Below are 26,291 nucleotides of genomic sequence, written 5' to 3' on the forward strand. Positions count from 1 at the left end.
CAGAAGAGTGAAATTAATGATGGCGTACTGGGTTAATCTCCAGGGACAAAATGAGTGGCATCCTGTCAAAAGTGTATTAACAGAATGTTGGGAACATAATGAAACAAATTATACTAGTTTTGGATGGATAGGTAATGCAAAGGCAAGAAATATAGGATTACACCAATTACAGTACAGTAATTCAGTTTCAATATCTTCCATTCCTCCTTGGTTATTCCCTTTACCAAATGTTGACCTCAGTATACAGCAGGAATTGAAAGATAATTCGGCACAACTTCCATCATGGTTTATAGTCCAGAATTATTTCAAGGAACATTATCCAGAATCAGTGTTTTTATTTACAGATGGATCCAAAGATCCTGAAACAGGATTTGCAGGTGCAGCAGTATATATTCCAATGAGAGATTGTTTTATTAAGAAAAGAGTAACCAATCATTTGTCAGTGTATGCAACAGAATTATTGGCAATATTACTGGCCCTGCAGTGGATAGAGGAGAAGAAAATTAAAAACACCGTCATTGCATCAGATAGCTACTCATCACTTGAAAGTATACGATCAGGCAGGTCACTAGTTAGGATGGATATTATCAATGAGATATTCTGTAAGATGTATAATATGAAAGTTATGGGTATTTCTACACGTTTCATTTGGGTTCCTGCTCATGTTGGTGTAGAAGGAAATGAGAAGGTGGATATTCTGGCTAAACAAACTCTAAGATTAAAACAAGTAGATTTTCAGGTCCCATTAAGTAAAGCAGAAGCTAAAGTACTCATAAGAACATATGCACAATCAGTATGGCAGGTATATTGGGATGATAATGAAACCGGTAGACATTTATACAATATACAAAAACAAGTTGGTGCTGGGAGGAGGGAGAGCAGGAATCGAAGAGAAGGGAGTATCCTAACTCGGATGAGAATAGGTCATACTGGACTTAATAGTACACTATATAAAATCGGAAAACACCCAACTGGGGAATGCATACACTGTAGCCAACAAGAAACAGTTGAGCATGTACTACTCCATTGTAGGAAATATAGCAATGAGAGACGTCATCTTATTCTATCATTGAAGAAAGTAAAACATCATGACTTTACTTTATCAGGCTTATTAAGGGAAACAGCTAGTAAGATATATGATGATATTATTAAATTTGTGAAAGAAAGTAAATTATATAAAAGAATATAGCGTTTTGATTGTTTTTTTTGTTTATTTATTATGGTTCATTTTCCAGTTTGTTTATTTGTTTTGCTTGGTTTTTATGTTCATTTATATTTAGTATAAAAGCAAATATCATGATCCATACTCCATTCCAGGTGGTGGCGGTAATGCACCAATAAGCTAGGTTGCCAACCGCCAATAAACACCAAAGAAGAAGAAGAAGATGAACTGAGTGGAGCCTCACCCACTGTGTCTGTCGTATGCTCCCCCCGTCACAGTGTGTATTTGCATACCTCCGTGCACTCTGTTCGCGCAGACATGATAAATAATCAGCGCGTTCCATTAAGCTATTGCAGACCGAGCGAGACATGAGGTAATTTGACAGCGTTGCATTCAACCCTCCACCAACGCCGTCTCTCATTGTGTTGCAGGTTAGTTTCTGGTCTGCCTTAGTGCGTTCATGTTTGTTGAGGCGTGGCTTTGGAGAATGATTATATGCAAGGGAGGTAGGATTTTATGCTTTCAAAGCTAGCTTGTTATTGCTAGCCTCTCCGAAATTTACCTTTAATGAAGACATTTTGAACGTCACTGGGGTTCAAAACAACATTAGACCCCAAATACTATATGGACTATAAAGACTGTATGGACAAAAATGAGTACATTATTAATTGATATCAAAATATCTTTTGTGTTCCACAGAAGAGGAAAGTCATACATGTCAGAAACAACATGACATGAGTGTGAAATAACAGAATTTTCATATTTTGGATGAACTGTTTATTTAACATGTCAACTTATCATTTTAAACTTGTTTAGTGCACTGCCATGGTTATATCCTATGAATGAAATGGCCACAGGAGGTAGTTTATATGGACACGGCTTACCTTGAACCCGCACTTGTAGAGTCTCACTGTCCACTGAGAAGTCTCCTCTCTGTGCTTTGCAGTGATAGTCACCAGTGTCAGTGTCAGATACTGAGTCGATGGTCAATTCTGGATTTGTGATCAGAGGATTTGAGTCTTTATTCCAGTGGTATTCCCAACCAACTCCTGGCATGTTACAATGAAGCTGGACTCGTTCCTCAGTGTAGAACAACTCAAACCACTCATGTTTTGTAATGGTTGGGTTTGGTGTATTATCTAAGAGTCACAGAGGTAAAATTAGAAACAGTAGACCACCTTCAAACAATAACTGCCTTGAGTTGCATGTGCTTCTTGTTCTAGATCTGGTGCTAAATGAACTGAGTTCAACATAACCAGAAAGCTGCAAACACTGACAATTTCCATACTATAACACAAACAGTAAAGAAGTTAAACCAGTCCACACTAAAGAACTTCAATCATGACATAGTTTATTAACTATTTGCATCTATGTGATTGTTTTACGTAATCATGTTTTAAAATGTATTTGTTAAAATTAACATAAATATGGAATAAATTAGTATAATGGTTCAAATATGGCTACCTTTGGAACAAGCATGATTCATTTACAGTAGTTAAAATATATATGCTTTATTGAATGGTTTACACATACTGTATAATAAATAGGACTTATTGATGATACATACTGTATATAAACCTGGTTATTCTGTATTTAAAACACATTTGGTTTGTTAGTATTATTTCATAAATTGAATTCATTCTTATTTAATTTATGTGCGATTAACAAATATGCATCACATTAAGTTTGTTAGTTTGTTAAAACTCTGTAATCCAAATGGATGGACATTTTATTAAAAAGCATAAACCTTCAATATAGATCTAAATAATTTTTGGAGAATATGGAAAGCACATAGCAATATCCTAATTGACCTCTCTATGACACCCAGCCGTCTGTCACTATCTGAACTCTTTTATTAATTCCTTTCACATTTTCATTCAGATGTTTTCCTCTGCAGGTATACTGTCCTGAATGACTCGCTTTTGTTGAGATGACTTCCAAGAAAGGAAGTGTCCTCATCCTTGGGAAGCTGCGATTGTTTTGAACTATTCATAGTCTCATTTATTTGAATCTCCACCGATTGCACTTTTCAGTCCGTTTTTCACTTTGGTAAAAAAAAAAAAAAAAATGTGTAGCACTGACATGCTATTTCTATTGTTTTGGTTGCTGCTAATAATGCGGCTGGTGTATGCTAATAGGCAGGAAACTGCAAATGCTGACATGAACAACTTTAGTGGAGCACACAATTTTATTTGAAAAAAGAAATTTAATTTTTTTTAATTGACGAAATATTTTAGTTTGTCTTGTATAATTTTTTGTATTAGATCATATAACGTTTTAAGCTGTCATATGGTCATGTTAAAAAGTGCCCCTCAGATGCTACAATGTACCCCACCTACATGGCATGTTGTCACATTTCACTTCCATTTTTTGAGGGTAAATAAAGAAAAATGTATACACTGTACTTATAAAACAAAGCGACATATTTGTACTAGACAAGTGTGAAATTACTGTGGATAAAAATATACTCTGAACCCCCTGAGGATTTACACAAATTGAGAAAGTCAAAAAGTGTTAGGTTGTGCCCTGTGCTCCCCTACACCTTACTGTACACGTTTTAAAATCTAAAATTCTTCATCACACTGAGCTTTAAGATGTCTGTCACCATTTCTTTCATATGTATTGATCATAGAATATCATATTTTCAAAAGCAGTTTTACTTGCCATTAACATGAAGCTGCACAGTTTCAGCTTGTCTTGTAGTCACTGGCTTTCTCGTCAGATGTCTTCCTCTGCAGGTGTACTGTCCTGAATGACCCGCTTTAGCTGAGCTGATGGAGAGTGTGTTTCCAGATAAGGAAATATCCTTATTTTTGAAAAGCCGAGCTCCGTTTCTAAACCATTCATAGCCCCATTTATTTGAATCTTCATTGACTGAACACTTCAGAGTCAGTTTTTCAGTCTTGTAAAATGTTTTCCATCGAGGCGTGATTGACAGTTCTGGTTTAGGTGGCACTGCACAGATAAACAACATAACACAATTTAACATTTTCAAACATTGTTGCTGGACCTGTAAAAATTCATCAAAATATGTATCTTACCTCTTATTGTCAAATTTGTAGACTTTGCAGATGTCATCTCTCCCCTTCTTACTTCGCAAGTGTATTCTCCTTTTTGAGAGAGTGTAGCATTTTGAATAGTGTAAACTGGATTGTGGTCAGTGTTTACTTGCTGTGAATCTTTTTTCAAAATATATTGCCATTTTGAAGTATTCTCTTCAATTTTACACACGAGTTTGACTTGTTCTTCAGTGTAGATCTCTGGGTATGATGGATCTTGCTGCAGAAGGATTGTTGGCTGTGATCCTTTAAAATTATAAAATTGTAAAAAAATATATATTTTTTGTAATAAAACTTATTAAAGACCAAGACAATTATATTCATGCAAGTTTTATGATTTCAATGGAAACACCAAGAAACATTTGCTTAAACTGAGGCTGGTAATAAACAGCACCAAAACTCAATCTTAAATAATTCTAAAATACACAGTGTTAAAACTGAGGTCCCACTTTATTTTAGGTGGCCTTAACTACTACATTTAAATTAATCATTTGGTACAATGTACTTATTGTGTACACATTTTTACATTGTGTAGTTATATTTAAAATATATATAAGGCCTATATATTTTTAAAAAGTAATTGCATCTGTAATGAATTTCTGTCATTACATTTAAATTACACTGTTGACCCAACCCTTATACCTTTTTTTTTTTTTTTTTTTTTTTAAGTTATTTTTGGACTTTTATTTGGATATGACAGTAGAGTGATGACAGGAAAGAATTGGGTGGAGAGAGGGGAGCAGGATCATCAAAGGATCCCTTACACCTTAACCCAACCTTAAACCTACCCATATCACCAAACCTGTCCCTAACCTTACCCATATCCCACCTCAATAGCAGCAAAAGTTTTTTTGCAATACAATACTGAACACAATTTTTTATGTACTGTAAGTACATTGTACACTCCTAAAAATAAAGGTTCTTTATCGGCATCAATGGTTCCATGAAGAACCTTGAACATCCATGGAACCTTTCAAATGCAGAAAAGGTTCTTTGTAGTGGAAAAAGGTTCTTTAGATTTTTAAAATGTTCTTTAAAATGGTTCTTTTAGGAACTGTTTACTGAAAGGTTCTTTTAGGAACCAAAAATGGTTCATCTATGGCAGGGGTCACCAAACTTGTTCCTGGAGGGCCAGTGTCCTGCAGAGTTTAGCTCCAACCCTAATCAAACACATCTGAAGCAGCTAATCAAGTTCTTGCTTGGTATACTTGAAACTTCAAGGCAGGTGTGTTGAGGCAAGTTGGAGCTAAACTCTGCAGGACACCAGCCCTCCAGGACCAAGTGTGGTGACCCCTGTTCTATGGCATCACTGCAAAAACACCCTTTTGGAACCTTTATTTTTAAGAGCGTAGTTAAGGCCACTTAATATAAAGCTTATAAACATTCAAAATGCAATGAACTGTTTTCTGAAATTAGATATATCTCACAATGTTACAGATTATGATTTAACCATGAGGTAAACCATTAGCTAAACTGATAACAGATTCTTACCATGGACTGTTAACGAATGCGGTGCGCTTTTTGCCGTCGTCACCTTTCTGTCCTGCAGCTCAGCTTGACACACATACGCCCCGCCATGACCGGACTGAACAGAGAGTGTGAGAGCGTTTCCTTTTATGTTTGCTTCACTACTGGAGACAATCTTGTCCTGGCCCTTGAACCACATATAATTCCAGTTGTTTGAATCTTGAATGACACACTGCAAAGAGACTTTTTCACCATGAAACGCTTCTGTCCAATCAGACTGGATTTGTGGTTTAGGTGGTTCTAAAGGAAGAGAAGAAAATGGAGTTTGAATGAGGTCAGATACTGTAGATAACACAGAACCTAATACTAACATGTTCATGCATTACCTGGGAATTTTACTGAGGCACTGTAAACTCAATGCATTCACAATGGGAATATGACATCATGGAAATAATTATAAAGAGGTATATAAAGAGTTCTGAGTCTTTATTCCAGTGGTATTACCAACCAACTCCTGACATGTTACAATTAATCTGGACTCGTTCATTAGTGTAGAACAACTCAAACCACTCATGCTTTGCAATGGTTGGTTTTGGTGTGTAATCTAAGAGGCTGAGTTCAGTTTCTAAACCATTCATAGCCCCATTTATTTGAATCTTCATCGATTGAACACTTCAGAGTCACTTTCTCACTTAGGTAAAATATATTCCATTGAGACTCTATTGACAATTTCGGCTGAGGCAGTTCTGCACAAAGAACAATGTAGCAGAACTAGACTTTTTTTGTTTTTGTTTTTTTGACTGTATTATACTGTATTATGTCTGTATAATTGTACAAAAAATGATTAAATAACCTTTTTAAAAATAATTTAAAAACTTACAAAATTGTATTTATGCAAGTTTTATTTACGATTTCAATGGAAACACCAAGATACATTTATACACAGGAAATAATATGATTTAACCATGACATGCTGCTTTTAGCTAAACTGATAAAAGATTCTTACCATGGACTGTTAACGAATGCGGTGCGCTTTTTGCCGTCGTCACCTTTCTGTCCTGCAGCTCAGCTTGACACACATACGCCCCGCCATGACCGGACTGAACAGAGAGTGTGAGAGCGTTTCCTTTTATGTTTGCTTCACTACTGGAGACGATCTTGTCCTGGCCCTTGAACCACATATAATTCCAGTTGTTTGAATCTTGAATGACACACTGCAAAGAGACTTTTTCACCAGTAAATGCTTCTGTCCAATCAGACTGGATTTGTGGTTTATGTGGTTCTAAAGGAAGAGAAGAAAATGGAGTTTGAATGAGGTCAGATACTGTAGATAACACAGAGCCTAATACTAACATGTTCATGCATTTCTTGGGAATTTTACCGAGGCACTGTAAACTCAATGCATTCACAATGGGAATAATATTAACATAACAGAAATGATTATAAAGAGGTAAATTATGGACTCACCTTGAACCCGCACTTGTAGAGTCTCACTGTCCACTGAGAAGTCTCCTCTCTGTGCTTTGCAGTGATAGTCACCAGTGTCAGTGACAGATACTGAGTCGATGGTCAATTCTGGATTTGTGATCAGAGGATTTGAGTCTTTATACCAGTGGTATTCCCAACCAACTCCTGGCATGTTACAATTAATCTGGACTCGTTCATCAGTGTAGAACAACTCAAACCACTCATGCTTTGTAATGGTTGGTTTTGGTGTGTTATCTAAGAGTCACAGAGGTAAAAATTATAAAGAGTGGATCACCTTCAAACAATAACTGCCTTGAGTTGCATGTGCTTTTTATTCTTTATTATCCAAGACTAAATGAACTGACTCATGCCGCTCATGGTGTCTGACCACTGTTAAGAAGAGTAGACGGGAAGCTGTAAATGCTGACATGAACGTCTGTACACTGATGCAGGCCAATACCGCTTCTTCACTGAGCTGCATTTTAATGTGCCTGTAACTCTTTCTTTCATATGAATCATGTAGTATATCATATTTTCCAAAGCAGTTCAAAATATTCAACAGCTTCTTCATTGAAGTCTTTTGGGTGCCTGTCAGTTTAATTGATATTTATTAATCATAGAATATCATAAGTAGTTTTACCCTGAATATGAAGTTGCACAGCTTCAGTTTGTCCTGTAGTCACTGGCGTTCTCGTCAGATGTCTTCCTCTGCAGGTGTACTGTCCTGAATGACTTGATTTAGCTGAGCTGATGGAGAGTGTGTTTCCAGATAAGGACATGTCTGTGTTCTTGGGAGGCTGAGCTCCGTTTATAAACCATTCATAGCCCCATTTATTTGAATCTTCATCGATTGAACACTTCAGAGTCACTTTCTCAGTTAGGTAAAATATATTCCATTGAGACTCTATTGACAATTTCGGCTGAGGCAGCTCTGCACAGATAAAGAACAATGTAGCAGAACTACTGTAGACTTTTTTTTTTTTTTTTTGACTGTATTATGTCTGTATAATTGTACAAAAAATTATTAAATAACCTTTTAAAAAAGAATTTAAAAACTTGCATAAAATTATATTTATGCAAGTTTTATTTGCGATTTCAATGGAAACACCAAGATACATTTATACACAGGAAATAATATGATTTAACCATGACATGCTGCTTTTAGCTAAACTGATAACAGATTCTTACCATGGACTGTTAACGAATGCGGTGCGCTTTTTGCCGTCGTCACCTTTCTGTCCTGCAGCTCAGCTTGACACACATACGCCCCGCCATGACCGGACTGAACAGAGAGTGTGAGAGCGTTTCCTTTTATGTTTGCTTCACTACTGGAGACGATCTTGTCCTGGCCCTTGAACCACATATAATTCCAGTTGTTTGAATCTTGAATGACACACTGCAAAGAGACTTTTTCACCATGAAACGCTTCTGTCCAATCAGACTGGATTTGTGGTTTAGGTGGTTCTAAAGGAAGAGAAGAAAATGGAGTTTGAATGAGGTCAGATACTGTAGATAACACAGAGCCTAATACTAACATGTTCATGCATTACCTGGGAATTTTACTGAGGCACTGTAAACTCAATGCATTCACAATGGGAATATGACATCATGGAAATAATTATAAAGAGGTATATAAAGAGTTCTGAGTCTTTATTCCAGTGGTATTACCAACCAACTCCTGACATGTTACAATTAATCTGGACTCGTTCATTAGTGTAGAACAACTCAAACCACTCATGCTTTGTAATGGTTGGTTTTGGTGTGTAATCTAAGAGGCTGAGTTCAGTTTCTAAACCATTCATAGCCCCATTTATTTGAATCTTCATCGATTGAACACTTCAGAGTCACTTTCTCAGTTAGGTAAAATATATTCCATTGAGACTCTATTGACAATTTCGGCTGAGGCAGTTCTGCACAAAGAACAATGTAGCAGAACTAGACTTTTTTTGTTTTTGTTTTTTTGACTGTATTATACTGTATTATGTCTGTATAATTGTACAAAAAATGATTAAATAACCTTTTTAAAAATAATTAAAAAACTTACAAAATTGTATTTATGCAAGTTTTATTTACGATTTCAATGGAAACACCAAGATACATTTATACACAGGAAATAATATGATTTAACCATGACATGCTGCTTTTAGCTAAACTGATAAAAGATTCTTACCATGGACTGTTAACGAATGCAGTGCGCTTTTTGCCGTCGTCACCTTTCTGTCCTGCAGCTCAGCTTGACACACATCGCCCGCCATGACCGGACTGAACAGAGAGTGTGAGCGTTTCCTTTTATGTTTGCTTCACTACTGGAGACAATCTTGTCCTGGCCCTTGAACCACATATAATTCCAGTTGTTTGAATCTTGAATGACACACTGCAAAGAGACTTTTTCACCATGAAACGCTTCTGTCCTATCAGACTGGATTTGTGGTTTAGGTGGTTCTAAAAGAAGAGAGGAAAATAAACCAAACTGTAAGGTAAATGTGTTCAAACTGATAATACATATCCTTATACTAACACTAAGCCTATATGTACACTACTATTCAAAAGTTTGGGGTCAGTAATTATTATTTTATTTATTTTATAAAGAAATTGCTACTTGAAGGATGCATTCAATTGAACAAGCAGTCAGCTATGCTTTAGGAGGAGCTGTACAGAAAAAGACAACACAAAAGTCAGGCCAATATTATTTACGCTATAATGGGTTGCATAATTACACACTGACCTTTCAGTCTATATCATACCAGAATCAGCATTGGTGCTGAGACAAATTTATATATCTAAACAAACATTTGTGATATTTATTTACCTTTTAGAGTTAAAGTGTAACTATCACTTTTTTCAGACTCAGTAGCTCCTTTTTTTGCTTTGCATTCATATTTTCCAGTATCATTCGCAGTGATGCTGGGCTGATGTTCATCAAGATCTTTTGAGTCCTTGTACCAGTCATATTGTAACCCCGGTGGTTCTCCTGAGACCTCACAGTGCAGACTGACTGTCTCTGTGTTATACAGCACCTCATGAGCTAGATTCAGAGTTATCTTGGGCTTGGAAATCTGAACTGGAGGTTCTAGAGGATAAATAATCCTTAGGTTAGAGAATCTAAATTCACAATTCGTAACTTGAAAATAAAAGAGTTAAAACAGTCATTAAGGGTTCACATACAAACCAGAAAACAGTATAAAGTATGATTCTCACCAGTAGTGCTGTCTTGAGATGTTACTTGCACACTCACTGCCACTATATTTCAACACAAAGATTTAGAGATTTCAATGTGAAAAGTCATTATAGTGATAGTATAGTGATAGTATTAGTTTTTCAATTTCAATTAATAATTGAAATACCAAATACGGCATCCTACCTGTCAAAAGGAAGATTTTAAACCTTTCCATTTGCAGTTGCAGTCAAAGCAGAGCCGGCAGCGAAGAAAGACCTTGCATGAGTAAGAAAAGCTTCCTGTTTTAACCACTTATAATGAAAACCTGACAGGAAATCATGATGTCGTGTCTACTTCCATTTAACCTACAAAACTGAATAAATATATGGGCTGTTTTTAATCATAATAAAAGGATGTTCGGTGAACCAAGCATGTGCTTATCCAAGTGCTGTGTGTGTGTGTGTGTGTGTGTGTGTGTGGGAAGTAAATAATTATTATGAACAAAATAACAAAATAATGTAACATTATACCAAACCGTGTTGTAGATACATGAGTGTGTTTAAAAACTTTTTTTTATTCTATTTTACATATTTTATTTAACAATTTTATTTTTATTGGCATGCATGCATACTTGCCAAGTTCTGTTACTGTTCTAGTTTCTGTTTGAAGTGGTGTGGGTGTGGTTCAATGCATTATTGTTTTAAAAAATGTTGATGAATGCAGAGTTTTATATGAACTTCTTTGTTCCTCCAATCTTGAGTCAGTAGCCCTGTTGGATTATGACAGTCATTCAAAACTGCAGCAAAAGAACACATGAAAATATGGGAAATTATGAAACACGCACTTTTAGTTTAAACCAGAGGAACCTAAAATGTGTGCACATCAAAAATAGAAGGAAATGTCCCGAGGAACGATTATTAAATATGATACTTGTGCTCACAGATATATTCAGCCATCAGTTTGAAAACTAAAATAAATCTGACAGAAGTTGTTATATCTCACAGTTTGCATACAGTTAAACGTGGAAAGTCATTTTTCTTTATAAGCGTCATTGAGAGCAGCCTCCCGATCTGACATGTGGTGAACCAACATCCTGTGAGCAGAGGCTTTAACAATCATGCTAAAGGTGGGGATGCAACAAATGCAAACCATTTTCTCAAAAAACACCACAGAAGTGATGTCAAGAATAGTTACACATTTAAAAGGTTGATATATGAAAACCCATGGCTGATGGGAACAACAGTAGTTTGCAGTGTGCTGTTGTTCTATGCAACATTTTTGCATGTCTTTTTTTTTCTCATTATGTCAGCACACTGACATTTTTAACTCTTTGGAGTTTTTTAGTGGTTGTAGACTAGTGGTTAATGAAATGTCAACCAACAACACCTAGTTCATTAGAATAAATAGCACTTAGTACATAAGAACTAACTTACATGCAGATAATAATAATAATAATAAATATTACTATTATTGAAAGTTCCCTAGTTATTGGTGATTCTATTGTACAGAATGTGAAAATAGAGCAGATTTAAAAGCGCTGGCTAATGCTAAACATAAATACTTTATGATTGTTGTTCACATTGGTGCTTACGATGTCAGACTCTTAAGCGTGTGAACTTGCAAGTATGATGTCAGACACTGTTGTGTCATGCTCTGTGAAAAAAAAAAAAAAACATTTGCCCCACATCTGCGCCTCGTCCCTCTAACCCTTCAGCCCTGTCTTGGTCCTTAATTGCGCCGGATTTGCCTTAGTCCTCCTGCACCCTGGCTCCACCTCGGCCACTCGTCACTATGGCTCCACCTTGGCCTCCAGATCCTTCGGTACCACCTGGTCTCTTCAGTTTTTTTTGGCTCCATCTGGATCTAACACTCGATGGCTGCTCTGTCAAGTGTTCGCCATCAGTTAAGAATCTGGGTGTGCTATTTTATGCAATCTTTCATTTGAAAGCCACATCTCTAGCATTTGTAAAACCACATTTTCCACCTTAAAAAATGTATCTAAATTATGACATGCTCTTTTAATGTCAAATGCAGAAAAGTTAATTAATGCGTTTGTGACCTTAGGGCTAGATTACTGTAATGCTTTACTGGGTGGTCACCTTGCACACTTAATAAACTCCAGCTGCTCCAAAATGCAGCAGCAGCTAGAGTTCTTACTACAACCAGGAAGTATGATCATATTAGTCTGGTTCTGTTAACACAGCGTTGGCTCACTATAAAAACATTGCATATCTTTTCAAATCCTGCTGATTGTTTACAAAGCTCTAAAAGGTTTAGCTCCTCAGTACTTGAGCGATCTCTTAATGCATTATAGTACTTCACATATATTGCGGTCTCAAAATTCTAGCCAGCTGATAATACCTAGAATATCAAAATTAACTGGGGGTACTAGATCCTTTTCCTGATTAGACCCTGGAATGATAATTTCCTACTTAGCGCCTTAATGCCAGAACAAACTTCCTAGCATTGTTTGGAAGGCATACATACTACGACAGTTTAAGCAACAGCCCTGAATGTCAGTGGAGACCGTGACAACTAGACAAGCTCCTGTGAAGACCTCATCAATATGATAGCCATCGGCACAGACCCTCAGTGACCACGAGAACCAGACAAGTCCTCTGCACAGCCCCTGCTGTCAGCTTTGATTCCGTCACCATGTGATGCATTCTAAACACACCATATTGGAGAACTGCTTGACTTGACTTTAATAATAACAATAATTCTGTCAGGACCACTATCGTCAAAAGATAGATACTTAGCATAAGGTTTTGGTTTGGCGGTATGGTTCTGTTCTGTGCAAAAACTCCCTGCCCATCCATGCAGCCTGTCATGAATGAGCAGGGAGAGCAACAATAATAACCCCCCTAGGGTAAACAGAAAAGAACAAGCAGATATCATTAAATGTACATAATGATATTTAAGTGTATTTAAGTATGATTCATCAAGGAATATCAGAAGACAAGTCCTGACTGCGAAAGGAGGAGTTGGGGATGGAGGAGGGTGATTTGCTCCTGAGCAAGCGGAAAAAGCTGCTGATTGATACGGAAGAGAGCTCATATAGGAATGCCGCGATAGGTGTTGTATTCCTATAGGTAGATACGATCAGCTGAGAATCAGCTGATGCAAGCTTGACTCACGTGACCTGCCAGAACTAACGCTAACGCTTCATTTGTTGTTGTCATATTAAATATTTAAATCTGCAATTTTTGTAAGGACTCTAATTGATACGTGTGCCAAAGGGAAGTTTTTTCTGCACTTCACATATTTTATAGAAGTTAATAAATTATCTGTTGTCAATTCAACAAATTAAGTTTTAATCATTCACAGTCATATTTAATCTTTCACAGATGTGAGTCATGGGGAAAATGATTTCGCAACTCCAGTGAAAGGTGTACTGATTATATATTAAACCTTATTTTGATCAGAGCTAATGCGTCACCATTGTTAATCGAGAGACAGAGTAATAGTTTAGAGCATATCTGACATTCCACAATATCAGCGAAGGTTGAATAGCACACTATTAGTAGTCTATGACTAATGGTGGATATTGTCACCAGTGTTCTTAGTAAATGGTTTCATCGATAGTATATTTGCTGTGAATATCAGTGAAAGCTTGTTCAAAATTCTATTTAAAACCTTTGCTTGGGCAGATAAGACCACATATTACATATTTAAACCTGTCCATGCCACTGTTTCGTCTATTAATTCAACCATCCTGCTGGTTTATCAGAAACAGACCAATGATGACAGCATATAGTGCATACCTCAGTATCCTTTATCATTTACACTATTATATATCATTGCAAAAATATAGTGAGTTTATTGTTTTATTGGAAACACTCAATTACAACAAGGGATTTAAGGAATAAACTACAGTGACACCTGAAATACATGCAACAATATAAAACTAAAAATTATCTTTTTAGCTCACTAATATGGTGTTGTTACTTTGAAGCCAAATGGGAAACTATCCAAAGTTTCTTATATTTTGTTGAAATAATTAAATCACAGAAGCAAGTCAGAGCCTTCATTACTGTGCACACATCAGCTCATTCGCCCACACCACTGTAAACATCTACAACAGAAAGAGAGAAGAAAGAGTCAGATACCAGGAAACTCCATTACTTAGAATTTATCTGTTAAACTACACCACATGCACTGAATAGGTGTGGCACTGAAACAGCACTAGTGCTCACAGAGACATACCACATATTGGCATTACTAATAGATAAGGCATGCTTTTATAATATTCAGCATCAGGACACAAGTATTACAGTACAGATGATCCAAAATGAAGATGCTTTATGGGATAAACAGGTAAACTGTATCTTTTCTCACCATTGTCATTTTACAGAATTGTGTCCTGCTGCTCCTCAACAGGAGAACTGCAAAAGACAAAGACTGATTTGAGATCATTACATCACTCTTTACAAGTATTTCTCCCATTTTCAAGACTAAAAGTACAGCAATAACCAAATTACTAGACACAATAACTATTTATCACGGGACATGAATGATACCTGAAATCATGTGACTTATAGAGGGGAGAAGTATTGGTACTGTGTTGTGATGGTTTTCCTCTTTTCACTTGAGTAAACAATGGCACAGTATAGTGAAAAGTATACTTTAGTTTTAAATGCTTAGTGTATACATACAGTACAGCTGAGCATCTTTCAATACTCCATCTACTTGTTAAGTATGACGTCAAGCGTCACCATTTCCAGGTCCAAAACCTTTCAGATGCCAAAAGCAAACAACAGGTGCTAATATACAGTACACTCACAGTGTAATGTAGCACTACCAAAAAATACTTAAGGCACACATATGTGCTGAGCGTACAGAGTACATGAGGTTAAAAAAAAATCTGGCTGTGTATGTACAGTACGCACATACTATGCTGATCAAGAAATTTGTCACACAGACTGTATGCAAAGATGGATTTCAAAAATGTCCTCTATCCACAGTATTGCTTTCTGCAGTTAAAAGTTCTCTAGTCTGAATCAGGAGTGAAATATGCTCAGATCAAGCACTGCTTACAAGTGAAAACAGCCCAAACAGTTCTGAAAAAATATGTGGGTGGATTTTGATGTGGACAAGAGGAGATGGACTTTTTGCTGAAGGAAGCATTATTATGGATTATGGAGTTGTAGTTTAGCCAGATGAAATGGATTGAAGTATACAATGTCTTAATGATGGACTTGTTTCTTACAAGCACACAGCTTTTCACTTCACAAGATGTTAATTTATTGGAGTGGTGTGGATTACTTGTGGATTATTGTGATGTTTTTATCAGCTGTTTGGACTCTCATTCATTCTCATCATTGATGAGCAAATGATATAATGCTACATTTCTCCAAATCTGATGAAGAAACAAACTCATGTACATCTTGGATGGCCTGAAGGCAAGTACATTTTCATTTTTGGGTGAACTGTTCCTTTAAACATAACTACCACAAGGATGTGGGTTTTACATGCTTGACAAATTACCACAGTCTTTCTCATTTAACAACTTCGGGGCCTGACTGTGTGTAATTTACACAATAATTTATTTTTATTTAAAAACTTGTTACTTTGTAGTTTTACGATATTTCGTGAAACTTAGTCTTTGGGGGCTGATTGTCAAGTAAAAAAAAAAAAAAAGGTATAATACTGTATTTTTTTCTCTATTTTTATTCTTACAGCTCCTAGGGTTTAGGGGTTGCATGTATGTTAAACACACACAAATCTGTTGGTGCTTGCATGTGGTTTCAATTTAAGATGTTGGCCAGCAGTGTTTTTTTGTCAGAAGTCATAGTGATGTGCTGTGTTCCGTTCTCTGTTCTCTGCAAGGCCACAGTTTCATTTTTAGCCCACACAGCCACTAACAGACACTCCGGCCTCTTTAAGTGGGAGAGGCTACATTCTCACAGTTTGCAGTCTCCACCATGTAAGGGAGTCTCACGGGGGGAAACAGCTGCCGTCACATGTCAGAAACTCACTGATAGGCAAGTCAGACACAAAGAGATGTACAAACAGATGTCTGCCACGATGTTTCGTCAGGTTGTTTTATGTGGGCTCCCACTTCAGGTTGCTTTATTTTGTCAGTTGAAGAATATTACATGTGACATTATGTATGTGAGTTTGGGATAGTTGCATGTTGCAAATGAACCAAACCTAAATCTATATAAAGCCAAAAAATAAAATAAAATAAAAAACTCACTGAGATTAATGTGAGTTTCTGTTTCTGTTTTTAATACCATAACTATACTGTCATTTAAACCTGATGCTGCTCATGCCTTTCAAAAAAATGAGTGATGAAACCTGAGTGAGTGAAACCTTCATGAAAGCTTAGTGTGCATTCAACAGGATTTACAGACCTTTTAAAAACCATGTTACTACATAACAGACATGCTTTTGATGCACATCTAGAATTGTGGGATCAGACATTCAGAGTTATTTGAGTATGCAACTGTCACTGCATATACTTATAAGAAGGCACGTTATTTTATTATTGCATTTTTTTTTTTTTTTACCATTAGTGCTATTTATTTATTTACAGCTGAGGTGCGAACATAATTACTGCAATTAAATAATTATTACGTTTTTATATATTATTGAATGTTTTATATATATATATATATATATATATATATATATATATATATATATATATATATATATATATATATATAAACTGTAAATAAAATACCAATGTAGTACAGTAATAACAATCTGATGAAAATGAGAAAAATAGTATATTTATTAGTGCTGTCAAAATTAGCGTGTTAATGCAAGTGATTAATTTTTCCAGTTTAACGGCGTTCACAATATTTAACGCACTTAACACAGGGGTGGGGCTAGGGTTTGCCACCCCACTCACAACTGCTGCTTTTGTCTCTTTATTCTTGACAAGAATTGCGTTTATTAAAAAGCAGAACGTCTTTATGAGCACATCAAACTGGAGACTTTTCAGACGTGCACTCACTGCACCTCTGCGACAGAAAACAGTCAAACGACAGTCCAACGAGCGCGGAAATGATACAGGTGACAAGGAGCTTCAGTAGAATGACAGTGAACTAGCCTGACTACGTCAGACTTTGTACTTCCGCTCAATTTCAGTTCGCTTCTGTACTTAGTCTGATATAGCAAACCAGCTCCCAGATTATCTCCGGCTCCGCAGCAGCTGTCCAACCAACGAACAGAGGGCAGGCTGAGACGTAGACGCTAAGCGCTGAATTTAAGATTGTAGTTTAAGTGAGGGAAATCTAAAACGACAGCAGACATGGAGACATAGGATGCTATTCGCTCTGTTGTGGAGAATATTCCCGGCATTTGCCAACTGAAGCCCGAACAAGAAGAGTGTTTGATTCACATTTTGAATGGAGGTGATGTTGTGGCCCTACTCCCGACAGGTTTTTGGAAAAGTTTAATTAATTTAATTTACTGTGGATGCGTAGATTATTTACTTCACATAATCTGCAGAAGTCATTCACAACTATCTTCACTCTGGTATTTCGCTCGATGGTTTTGTTTTCACTGCATACCTGTGTTTACAGTGGAAGTTCGAGGTGGCTGAGCCGGCGCATATCATATGTCATAACCAAACGTTATGTGATTGGCTTATGGGTACATCAATGATTTTAAACTTCAGACAAGCGCCCCCCCACGAGAAAGTAAACACTTGTCAATTATGCCCTTCCAGACTCTGTCTACGAAGCAAAGCGAAGTAGCAGAGTTTGGTATTACCAGGCTAACAGTGAACTGCGGTCAGATGAGATGTTGTCAGGCCATATATCAGTAAACACAAATTTTCCTGTCCTGTCAACCACTATACTGTGCTCGTACCACGTGCTCTTCAATTGCACACACAAATACGGCGGCGTGCGCTGTAGTCTGTTCATATTAAAGTGCGAATAAAACTGTGAGCATGTGTGTCAGACCCGCGCCACGTACAGAAGCGGCAGCTTTTAAAATAATAGCAGTCAAATAACCTAATAACCCAGCTGCTGTGATGTCTGTTGATCAAAGAACAAAAGAAAAAAAGAGGAAATCAATAATTTTTGTAGCTTTAAAGGTCCCATGGCATGAACATTTCACTTTATGAGGTTTTTTAACATTAATATGAGTTCCCCTAGCCTGCCTATGGTCCCCCAGTGGCTAGAAATGGCGATAGGTGTAAACCGAGCCCTGGGTATCCTGCTTCTCTTTTGAGAAAATGAAAGCTCAGATGGCCCAATCTGGAATCTTCCCTTTATGTCATCATACGGAGAAAGGTTACCTCCCCTTTCTCTGCTTTGCCCGCCCATGAGAAAATGAGCTACTACCGAGGCGAGGGCAATATTTTTTTTTCCTCAAGAGACATCATGGCTTGCAAACGAGCGAAACATGTCAGTTGCTCAGTGTTTGGATGTACAAATGAACACTGAAGTATTTTTTTAGTTCCTTCATCTGAGCCTATGGCTAGCATTAGCTACATGATAATAACTGTAACAGCATACATAAACAAACCAACTAAAGTACCATATCCAGACACTATATTTTAAACTAACCATTCGGAGACGTCCTGCTGTAGCCGCTGAGTTGCACCTTCTTCATCCGGTGCTTCTCCATCCGGATCAGATTCTGGGTCAAACTGAAAAGCTTGAAGGAGTGTGTGTCTACAAGTCATTGCGATACATCCACTGTCAACATTAGCGCATGGTAGCGCAAGCTGGTTAACCTTGCCCCACCTCTCTCGTCCTTAAAGCTACAGACACAGAAATGGCACGTCCTAAGGAAAACTCATTGTGGGACTGGCTCATAGTGGCTGAAATTCTGCACCATGGCTGAATTTCGGGAAACAGACTTCAGATACAGTATTAGGGACCACTTAGGCCTATATAAAAGCATCCAAAAAGCAGCATGTCATGGGACCTTTAATGATTCATCTATGTTTAATTTAGAATTAAGTGTTGATAACTTGCTGAAGGGCACAGGTAAATATGACATTTATTATAATGGGTATTGTTTATTATAATGTGAAGATTGTTTTAAGTTAGCTAAAATTAGAAGTCTAATAAATGTTAAAATTGATAGCTCTCAATTTGAATGTAATGTTGAAGGTTAAATATTAGGAAGTCAATGGTTAAATATTAGCGGAAAAAATATACTGTCTTTATGTTGTTTCTACATCAATTTGAAGATTGAATGTGAAACTATTGCAATATAAAAGTATATTTAAAAACTTTAAAGTGGGATTAATCATGATTAATTTCAGAAAAAAATGCACAATTAATCAGTTAATTTATTTTAATCAATTGACAGCACTAATATAATATATATATATATATATATATATATATATATATATATATATATATATATATATATATATATATATATATATAAATAAATGGAAAATGTTTCTATTTACTGACCTGTGCACATAATTCTATTTCCTGTCTTTTTCTTCTGGGATAATCACCTCTGGTGAAAGAGAAAATCAGATGATCATCAGCATATCTCTATACCCATCCAGTACACACACACACACACACACACACACACACACATCTGGTTTGCTATCCTTGTGGGGACTCTCCATAGGCGTAATGCTTTTTCTACTGTACAGACCGTATATTCTATTGCCCTACACCAACCCTACACCAAAACCTACCCCTTACAGGAAACTTTCTGCATTTTTTAGATTTTCAAAAAACTTCATTCTGTGTGATTTATTAACTTGTTTACCCATGGGGACCTCAATTTAGGTCCCCACCGTGACACGAGTCCCCATGAGTCTGTGTATATTCAGGTTTAAGTCCCCACCTGAATAGAAAAACAGGTACACACACACACACACACACATTAATACATGCTTAAAACCAACTCAAATAATCATAGGCAGCACAAAAAAATGCTCACTTGCCATTCCTCTCCTGGATAAACACCTTAAAGGATCAATGTCACTATAATCAGCTGAAAATGCACCTTGTAGCATTAGCATGTCAAGCAAAGTGCAAATGATCCTGTACTTACGTTTGACCTCCAGCTTACAGGCAACTGTAGCCTCACCAAGGGCATTCTTGGCCCTGCAAGTGTAGACGCCACCGTCAAAGCAGGATGGTTTGCGGATTTCAAGTGAGCACACTCCCTGGTTGTTGATCTGCCTGTATTTGGGATCATCTCCTATGAGCATCTGATTCTTCAGCCACTCAATCTTAGGCTGCAAACAAAATACATGTCATTTCAACTGATGTGACCACAACCAACATTAACAAGTCATTCACAACTGGACCATTTAACACATTAACATTTAAACACGCCCTCAATTAAATAAAATCAATTTTAATAAGGTGTAATTAATACATGGACAACAAACCGAGAGGCATTTATTAATCCACAGCAATGCTGTCAACTGCTGTAACTGAAGCTACTCCCAACTGCAGTGCTAATGCTCCAGTAGCCTCATTAATTTTATCCCTCACACACACTTAGAGGTGTCATGGTTCTTATATAAAATGTCACACGTCTCATTCGCTGAATTTCTGCCTACTCGAGGTTCATCAGCTGAAACAGCATGTTACTGCACCTCATGGGTCAAGCTTACGGAAGCATTTTAGCATTCTGTTAGGACTTTAACTTTATGATGCTAACTAATGTCCCATGGGTAACTTTCCAGAAAAGACATGCTGATCTAATGCCTTAAGTTCCACACAAAGATGGTGTCCATAAGATGCTAAATTGCTTCAGTCATCCAGATGCAAGCACAAAATGTCTAATGCAAAGGTGCTTTTAAAATACTCCCCTTCATTAATTAAACATGCTAATGTGTCAGCTCTGATAGCTTTGTCGGCAGTGCGCTGATATACAGCGCTGTTGCGCTACAGGCATCCTGAGTTTGAATCCTGACTTGAGGACCTTTCCTGATCCCGCCCTCTATCTCTCTTCTACTTCGCTTCCTGCTAATGTGAGATTAGGTTAGTAGTACAAACAATAACTCCAGTGAAATCTTGAAAATAAATTCCCTTTGAGCAGTTGAAAGCTAGTTGATCCTCTTTTATGCTAATGCTAAACCTTTAGAGGAAGCAGCCTAATGGAGTTAGAGTAGCTAAGCTGAAAAAATATGCTCAAGCTATATCTACTGCATGTTAGATATGCTTTTGAGCAAAATGGATGTCAAAAATAGATCCTTAGTTAATAGACATGACAACCCACAACAGATAGAAACCGGACACTGATTGGCTGGTTTTAGCTGGTCTTCCAGCCTGGTCATAGCTCATTTGCAGGCTAGTTTTAGAGGGGTTTTGACCACTTCTTTAGCTGCTCAGGCTGGGAGACCAGCTAAAACCAGCTACTTCCAGCTTAAACTTCTCACACAGAACAACCTCCTGGACAGCAACCAGTCTGGTTTCAGAAGTGGACATTTAACCGAGACTGCCTTGCTCTCAGTTTTTGAAGCCCTAAGACTGGCAAGAGCGGAAATCTTCTATACTTATCTTGCTCGATCTGTCCACTGCTTTTCACACGGTTAACCACCAGATCCTCCTGTCAACTTTATTGGCAAAAGGCATCTCAGGAACCGCACTCCAGTGGTTTGAGTCTTACCTCTCAGATAGGTCCTTCAAGGTATCTTGGAGAGGTGAGGTGTCCAAGTCGCAACATCTAACTACTGGGGTGCCTCAGGGCTCAGTTCTTGGACCACTTCTCTTCTCTGTCTACATGGCATCACTAGGTTCTGTCATTCAGAAACATGGCTTTTTATATCACTACTATGCTGATGACACTCAACTCTACCTCTCATTCCATCCTGATGATCCGATGAAGGCTGCTCGCATCTCAGCATGTCTAACAGACATTTCTTGCTGGATGAAGGACCATCACCTTCAACTCAACTTGCCAAGACAGAACTGCTTGTGGTTCCATCAAACCCATAGTTTCATCAATTTCACCATCCAGTTAGTCACATCAACCATAACTCCTTCAAAAAAGAGCCAGAAACCTTGGAGTTATAATTGATGATCAGCTGACTTTCTCAGACCACATTGCTAAAACTTCCTGGTCCTGCACATTTGCTTTATTCAACATCAAGAAGATCAGGCCCTTTCTTTCAGAACATGCTTCATAACTCCTTGTTCAAGCTCTTGTTCGGGCTAGGCTGGATTATTGCAATGCTCTCTTGGCAGGTCTTCCTATCAAACCTTTACAATTAATCCAGAATGCGGCAGCAAGATTAATTTTTAATGAGCCTAAAAGAATGCACGTCACAACTGTATTTATCAATTTGCACTGGCTACCAATAGCTGCTCGCATAAAATTCAAGGTATTAATATTTGCCTACAAAACCACCACTGACTCTGCACCCCTTTACCTAAATTCATTACTTCAGACTTATGTGCCCTCTAGAAGCTTACCTTCTGCAAGTTAACGTTGCTTTATTGTGCCATCCCAAAGGGGCACAAAATCACTTTCACAGACTTTTACATTAAATGTTCCCTCCTGGTGGAATGACCTGCCCAACTCAATCCGAGCAGCTGAGTCCTTAGCCATCTTCAAGAATTGGCTAAAAACACATCTCTTCCATCTTTATTTGACCCTCTAACTCTAGCACTCTCTATTCTAATTCTATTCTTAAAAAAAAAAAAAAAAAAAAACTTGCCCCTTTTAGACTTGCACTCTATTCATTTACTAACTGCTTAATTTGTCTTCTTTTATTTATTATAAAATTAACAAAAAGAATTACAAAAACACTAGCTTCCTCTATTCTTTTTTTCTATTCTATTAGTTTTATTTTTATTTATTAAATAATTAAAAAAAAAAAAAACTTTTCTATGCGCACTGCGTTAGGCTAAATGAGACTTGTCATAGCACTTGCATATTGCTCTTTTGTTGATTTTGATTGCTTCCATAGACTTACTCATTTGTAAGTCGCTTTGGATAAAAGCATCTGCTAAATGATTAAATGTAAATGTTGACGTGGCTAAGACCAGACAACCAGCTTGAGTTTTTGTTTATTTTCTTGAGATTTTTTATTTTATTATTATTATTTTTTTCAGCGGGAGTATCTAATTGAACAATAATCTGTAATAAATAACTAATCTGTGCTGACCTTGAATTACCAAAAAATGAAACATGTGTACTTTAAGGATTCTCCTGTTCAGTCAACTTGTGGACTTTCATATACTGGCAATATTAACAAGCCCATTACAAATAAGACTGTCCAAGTCATTAATCTGGACAAAAATATGAGCATCATTCCATTAACTCATGAAAACTCATTCCATTAACTGAGGAACAGTTCTAAGTGCATTTCCACTTGAGCTTGGTTTAGCACAATATATTTGCAATCCATTTCTTAGCACAATTCTCAATCATCCTGGTAGAATGCTTGTAGCAGGAGTGGAGCTAGGGGTGGATAAACCATCCCAAAAGTTGTGGGACCCTACGGCTTTCCCTATGAACATACCTAGGCTACACCACTGGCTTGTAATCATGCAATAATGGTTTTGTATTGTAGTACAGTACAGGAGCCTGCTTACTCCAATGTTTACTTACTGTACATTATCACACTGTCAAGAACCCTTGTGTCTCAGGCATATCCTGATTTTTCAGCACCAAAGTAGAAAAAGAAAGCATAATAGTGTTAACTGACCCGGATAAACATGGAACGGAATGAGGGTGAAAAATAATCTACGGCATCTTTCTATGAAGTGCATCATGGGGTTCTCTTATGACTTTGAAGGTTTTAGGTTTCCAACTTCATCCAAAAAGCTCAAGACACCCTGGAACTCTGTTGGTGCCAAATGGAAATTGGGCCCCAGCACTACAAACCAGAGCAAGGACTTTTGAGTGTCACAGTCCTTTATGAGTCCCTGACTGCCAACTCAAACTCTGCCTTGTGTTACTGTATTGCTTGAAGCAAGTTGTAAATACTGTAGCCTTACTCTTGAGGAAGCCATTATTGAGTTGTTCTTCTGTGAAACATATCATGTTCTATTGTGGCTTTGAAGGTTTTACATTTCCTTTTGCATCCAATTGCATCCGACATGCCCTAGACAGCTTGGACATCTCTGGAACTTTGTTAGCATGAAATAGAAAGCAGGCCTCATCACGGCTAGATTTAATGAACAAGAATTTTGGAGTGTCCTAAAAGGCTAACTCGCCAGGATTTGCATTCAGCCCAGATTTTGCATCCATCTCAGCTGTTCTCGAAACTTGATTCTCCATCCCCCTCCTTGGGAATGACAAGCTAACACAGTCCCCACATGACTGTCTAGCAGCTGGCCTCCTTGGTTAGCAGGAACAGCCAGCACTGGGCTTTTTGTACCTTATGACTACAGCTATGGGTATAATTAAGCTATTTATTGAGCTTGAACTCAAGGACATTTGGATATGTTGATACCATCATTGGATTATTAACAGCTGTTGTTGAATTACACTGATACTCCTTCAGAAGTATATTCGTAGCAACACATCAGTTAATTATTGGCTACAAACATCTAACCATGACAGACAACATGGAAGAAGGACAAGGAGGACTATACCAAATCAGCAGGAAAGAGATGACGCATACCTTTGGACTGCCTCGCACTGCACATAGTAGTTTCGTGGTGTAGCCCACAGTGGCAGCTCTGTCACTGAGAGGTGCTGTGAACTTGGGAGCCTCGCTGAAATCATGCTCCTTGTACTCCAGTGGTTTGTAGACAATACCTACAGGACATGGGACAACAACCTCAGCCGGGACTGACAGTTGTGCAGAGGGTATAACTTTAAAACTATAGGTTTTAAAAAGCGGTTGGTGGGTTCCTAGTCGGTTAAATAGAGCCCCAGTCGGACATGTTTCATAGAGTGGGTGCAATGTAACAGCAAAAGATGTCTGTTTGAATGTTTATATTTTTACCAGCTATGAATTTAAGGCATGGGTGTCCAATCATGCTCCTGGAGGGCAACCATCCTGCAGAGTTTAGCTCCAACACACATGGGGCCCTATTTTAACGATCTAAGCGCATGGTCTAAAGTGCACTGCGCAGGTGCACTTAGGGCGTGTCCGAATCCACTTTTGCTAGTTTAACGACGGGAAAAACGGTCGGCGCACCTGGCACATGGTCTAAAAGGGTTGTCCCTATTCTCTTAATGAGTAATGGGTTTGTTTTGGGCATAACATGCAATAAACCAATCAGAGTCTCATCTCCCATTCCCTTTAAGAACCAGTTGCACTCACGCCATGGCGGATTCGCTATTTACACGGCGGAATTTGCAAGAGCAAAGACTGGACGCGTCTCCAGAGAGGAAACGGAGCTGCTCGTGCACAAGCAAATAGGTAGCCTCATTCTGATACATGCAAGGACTATCCATTATGACATGTATAGGCATTTTTATATTCATGTAGCCTACACAATAATAATTTTTTACATTGTAATCCTTTAATTTTTAATATTTGGCATGTTTGTGTGCTGCTGCGCATCCCTGTGTGTGTAATAAGAAGAGTGTACGCATGTTGTGGACCCGCCTATAGGCGCATATTACTAACGCGCTTTTTAAATAACAAAAAAAATACTGCGCCATTGACTGTAGACCAGGTTAGTCGGTCAATGGCGCAGTCTATTTCAGATGTTTCAAAATAGCAACGTGCCAACAATGCGCCTGAACACACCTCGTTTTCAGACCAGCACGCCCATGGGCGCACAAATGGATGCAAATGCATTTGCTATTTAAACAACATGGTGCAGGATGATAACTGCGTCGGGCTGAAACTAGCAAAAAACACTTGCGTCGCGCCTGGCGCCGCATTGCACCAGGTGTATGATAGGGCCCATATAGTCCACTTGAAGGAATGAATGAAAACAAGCGAGAAGACACTGAATGTGCCGCAAATGCTAGATTTCTAGCAAGACACAGGAATTTATTCTTACAGTGCATGCGTCTAGCCGTTGAGTGTAGATTGGTTGTACACCCATTACTGAAGTGCATTAATGAATGGGACTCAATAATATCCACTATAGTCTTGGACACCACTACAAAT

General features: G+C 37.7%; 3 protein-coding genes across 8 annotated transcripts in view; 1 reads left to right on the top strand and 2 right to left on the bottom strand.

Moving 5' to 3' along the window:
* The window catches only part of LOC131531705 (hemicentin-1-like), a 103,937-nt gene that overhangs the window by 16,220 nt on the left and 61,426 nt on the right, over positions 1–26,291 (bottom strand). For all 3 annotated transcript variants that reach the window (XM_058762677.1, XM_058762679.1, XM_058762678.1), the window contains exons 17-25: positions 9,326–9,368; positions 8,344–8,619; positions 7,796–8,086; positions 7,156–7,410; positions 6,695–6,970; positions 5,713–5,988; positions 4,204–4,467; positions 3,827–4,117; positions 2,047–2,301 (exon numbers count right to left, since the gene is read on the bottom strand). In XM_058762677.1, coding sequence (XP_058618660.1) covers positions 2,047–2,301; positions 3,827–4,117; positions 4,204–4,467; positions 5,713–5,988; positions 6,695–6,970; positions 7,156–7,410; positions 7,796–8,086; positions 8,344–8,619; positions 9,326–9,368 — 2,227 coding nt within the window. The remainder of the gene's footprint in view (positions 1–2,046; positions 2,302–3,826; positions 4,118–4,203; positions 4,468–5,712; positions 5,989–6,694; positions 6,971–7,155; positions 7,411–7,795; positions 8,087–8,343; positions 8,620–9,325; positions 9,369–26,291) is intronic.
* Positions 8–3,819, top strand: LOC131531707 (uncharacterized). 3 transcript variants are annotated; one of them, XM_058762687.1, is made up of 2 exons: positions 8–1,593; positions 3,044–3,819. In XM_058762687.1, exon 1 carries the CDS (start codon positions 17–19, stop codon positions 1,187–1,189), a length of 1,173 nt encoding a protein of 390 aa, XP_058618670.1. In that variant the 5' UTR covers positions 8–16; the 3' UTR covers positions 1,190–1,593; positions 3,044–3,819. The 3 variants fall into 3 exon arrangements, with proteins under 3 accessions (XP_058618670.1, XP_058618669.1, XP_058618671.1); XM_058762686.1 differs by having other exon boundaries at positions 3,060–3,819; XM_058762688.1 differs by having other exon boundaries at positions 8–1,535; positions 3,060–3,819.
* Positions 14,124–26,291, bottom strand: part of mybpha (myosin binding protein Ha) — a 43,492-nt gene continuing 31,324 nt past the window's right edge. For both annotated transcript variants that reach the window (XM_058762684.1, XM_058762685.1), the window contains 5 exons: positions 24,843–24,979; positions 20,309–20,495; positions 19,708–19,756; positions 14,651–14,697; positions 14,124–14,387 (listed from right to left, as the gene is read on the bottom strand). In XM_058762684.1, coding sequence (XP_058618667.1) covers positions 19,722–19,756; positions 20,309–20,495; positions 24,843–24,979 — 359 coding nt within the window. In that variant the 3' untranslated portion in view covers positions 14,124–14,387; positions 14,651–14,697; positions 19,708–19,721. The remainder of the gene's footprint in view (positions 14,388–14,650; positions 14,698–19,707; positions 19,757–20,308; positions 20,496–24,842; positions 24,980–26,291) is intronic.

Source organism: Onychostoma macrolepis, chromosome 23 (genome assembly GCF_012432095.1).
Source record: "Onychostoma macrolepis isolate SWU-2019 chromosome 23, ASM1243209v1, whole genome shotgun sequence".
In the NCBI taxonomy this organism is placed as follows: domain Eukaryota; kingdom Metazoa; phylum Chordata; class Actinopteri; order Cypriniformes; family Cyprinidae; genus Onychostoma; species Onychostoma macrolepis.

Coding starts and splice junctions, on each gene's coding strand:
- LOC131531707 (XM_058762687.1), top strand. CDS start 17: ATGATGGCGTACTGGGTTAATCTCCAGGGACAAAATGAGTGGCATCCT.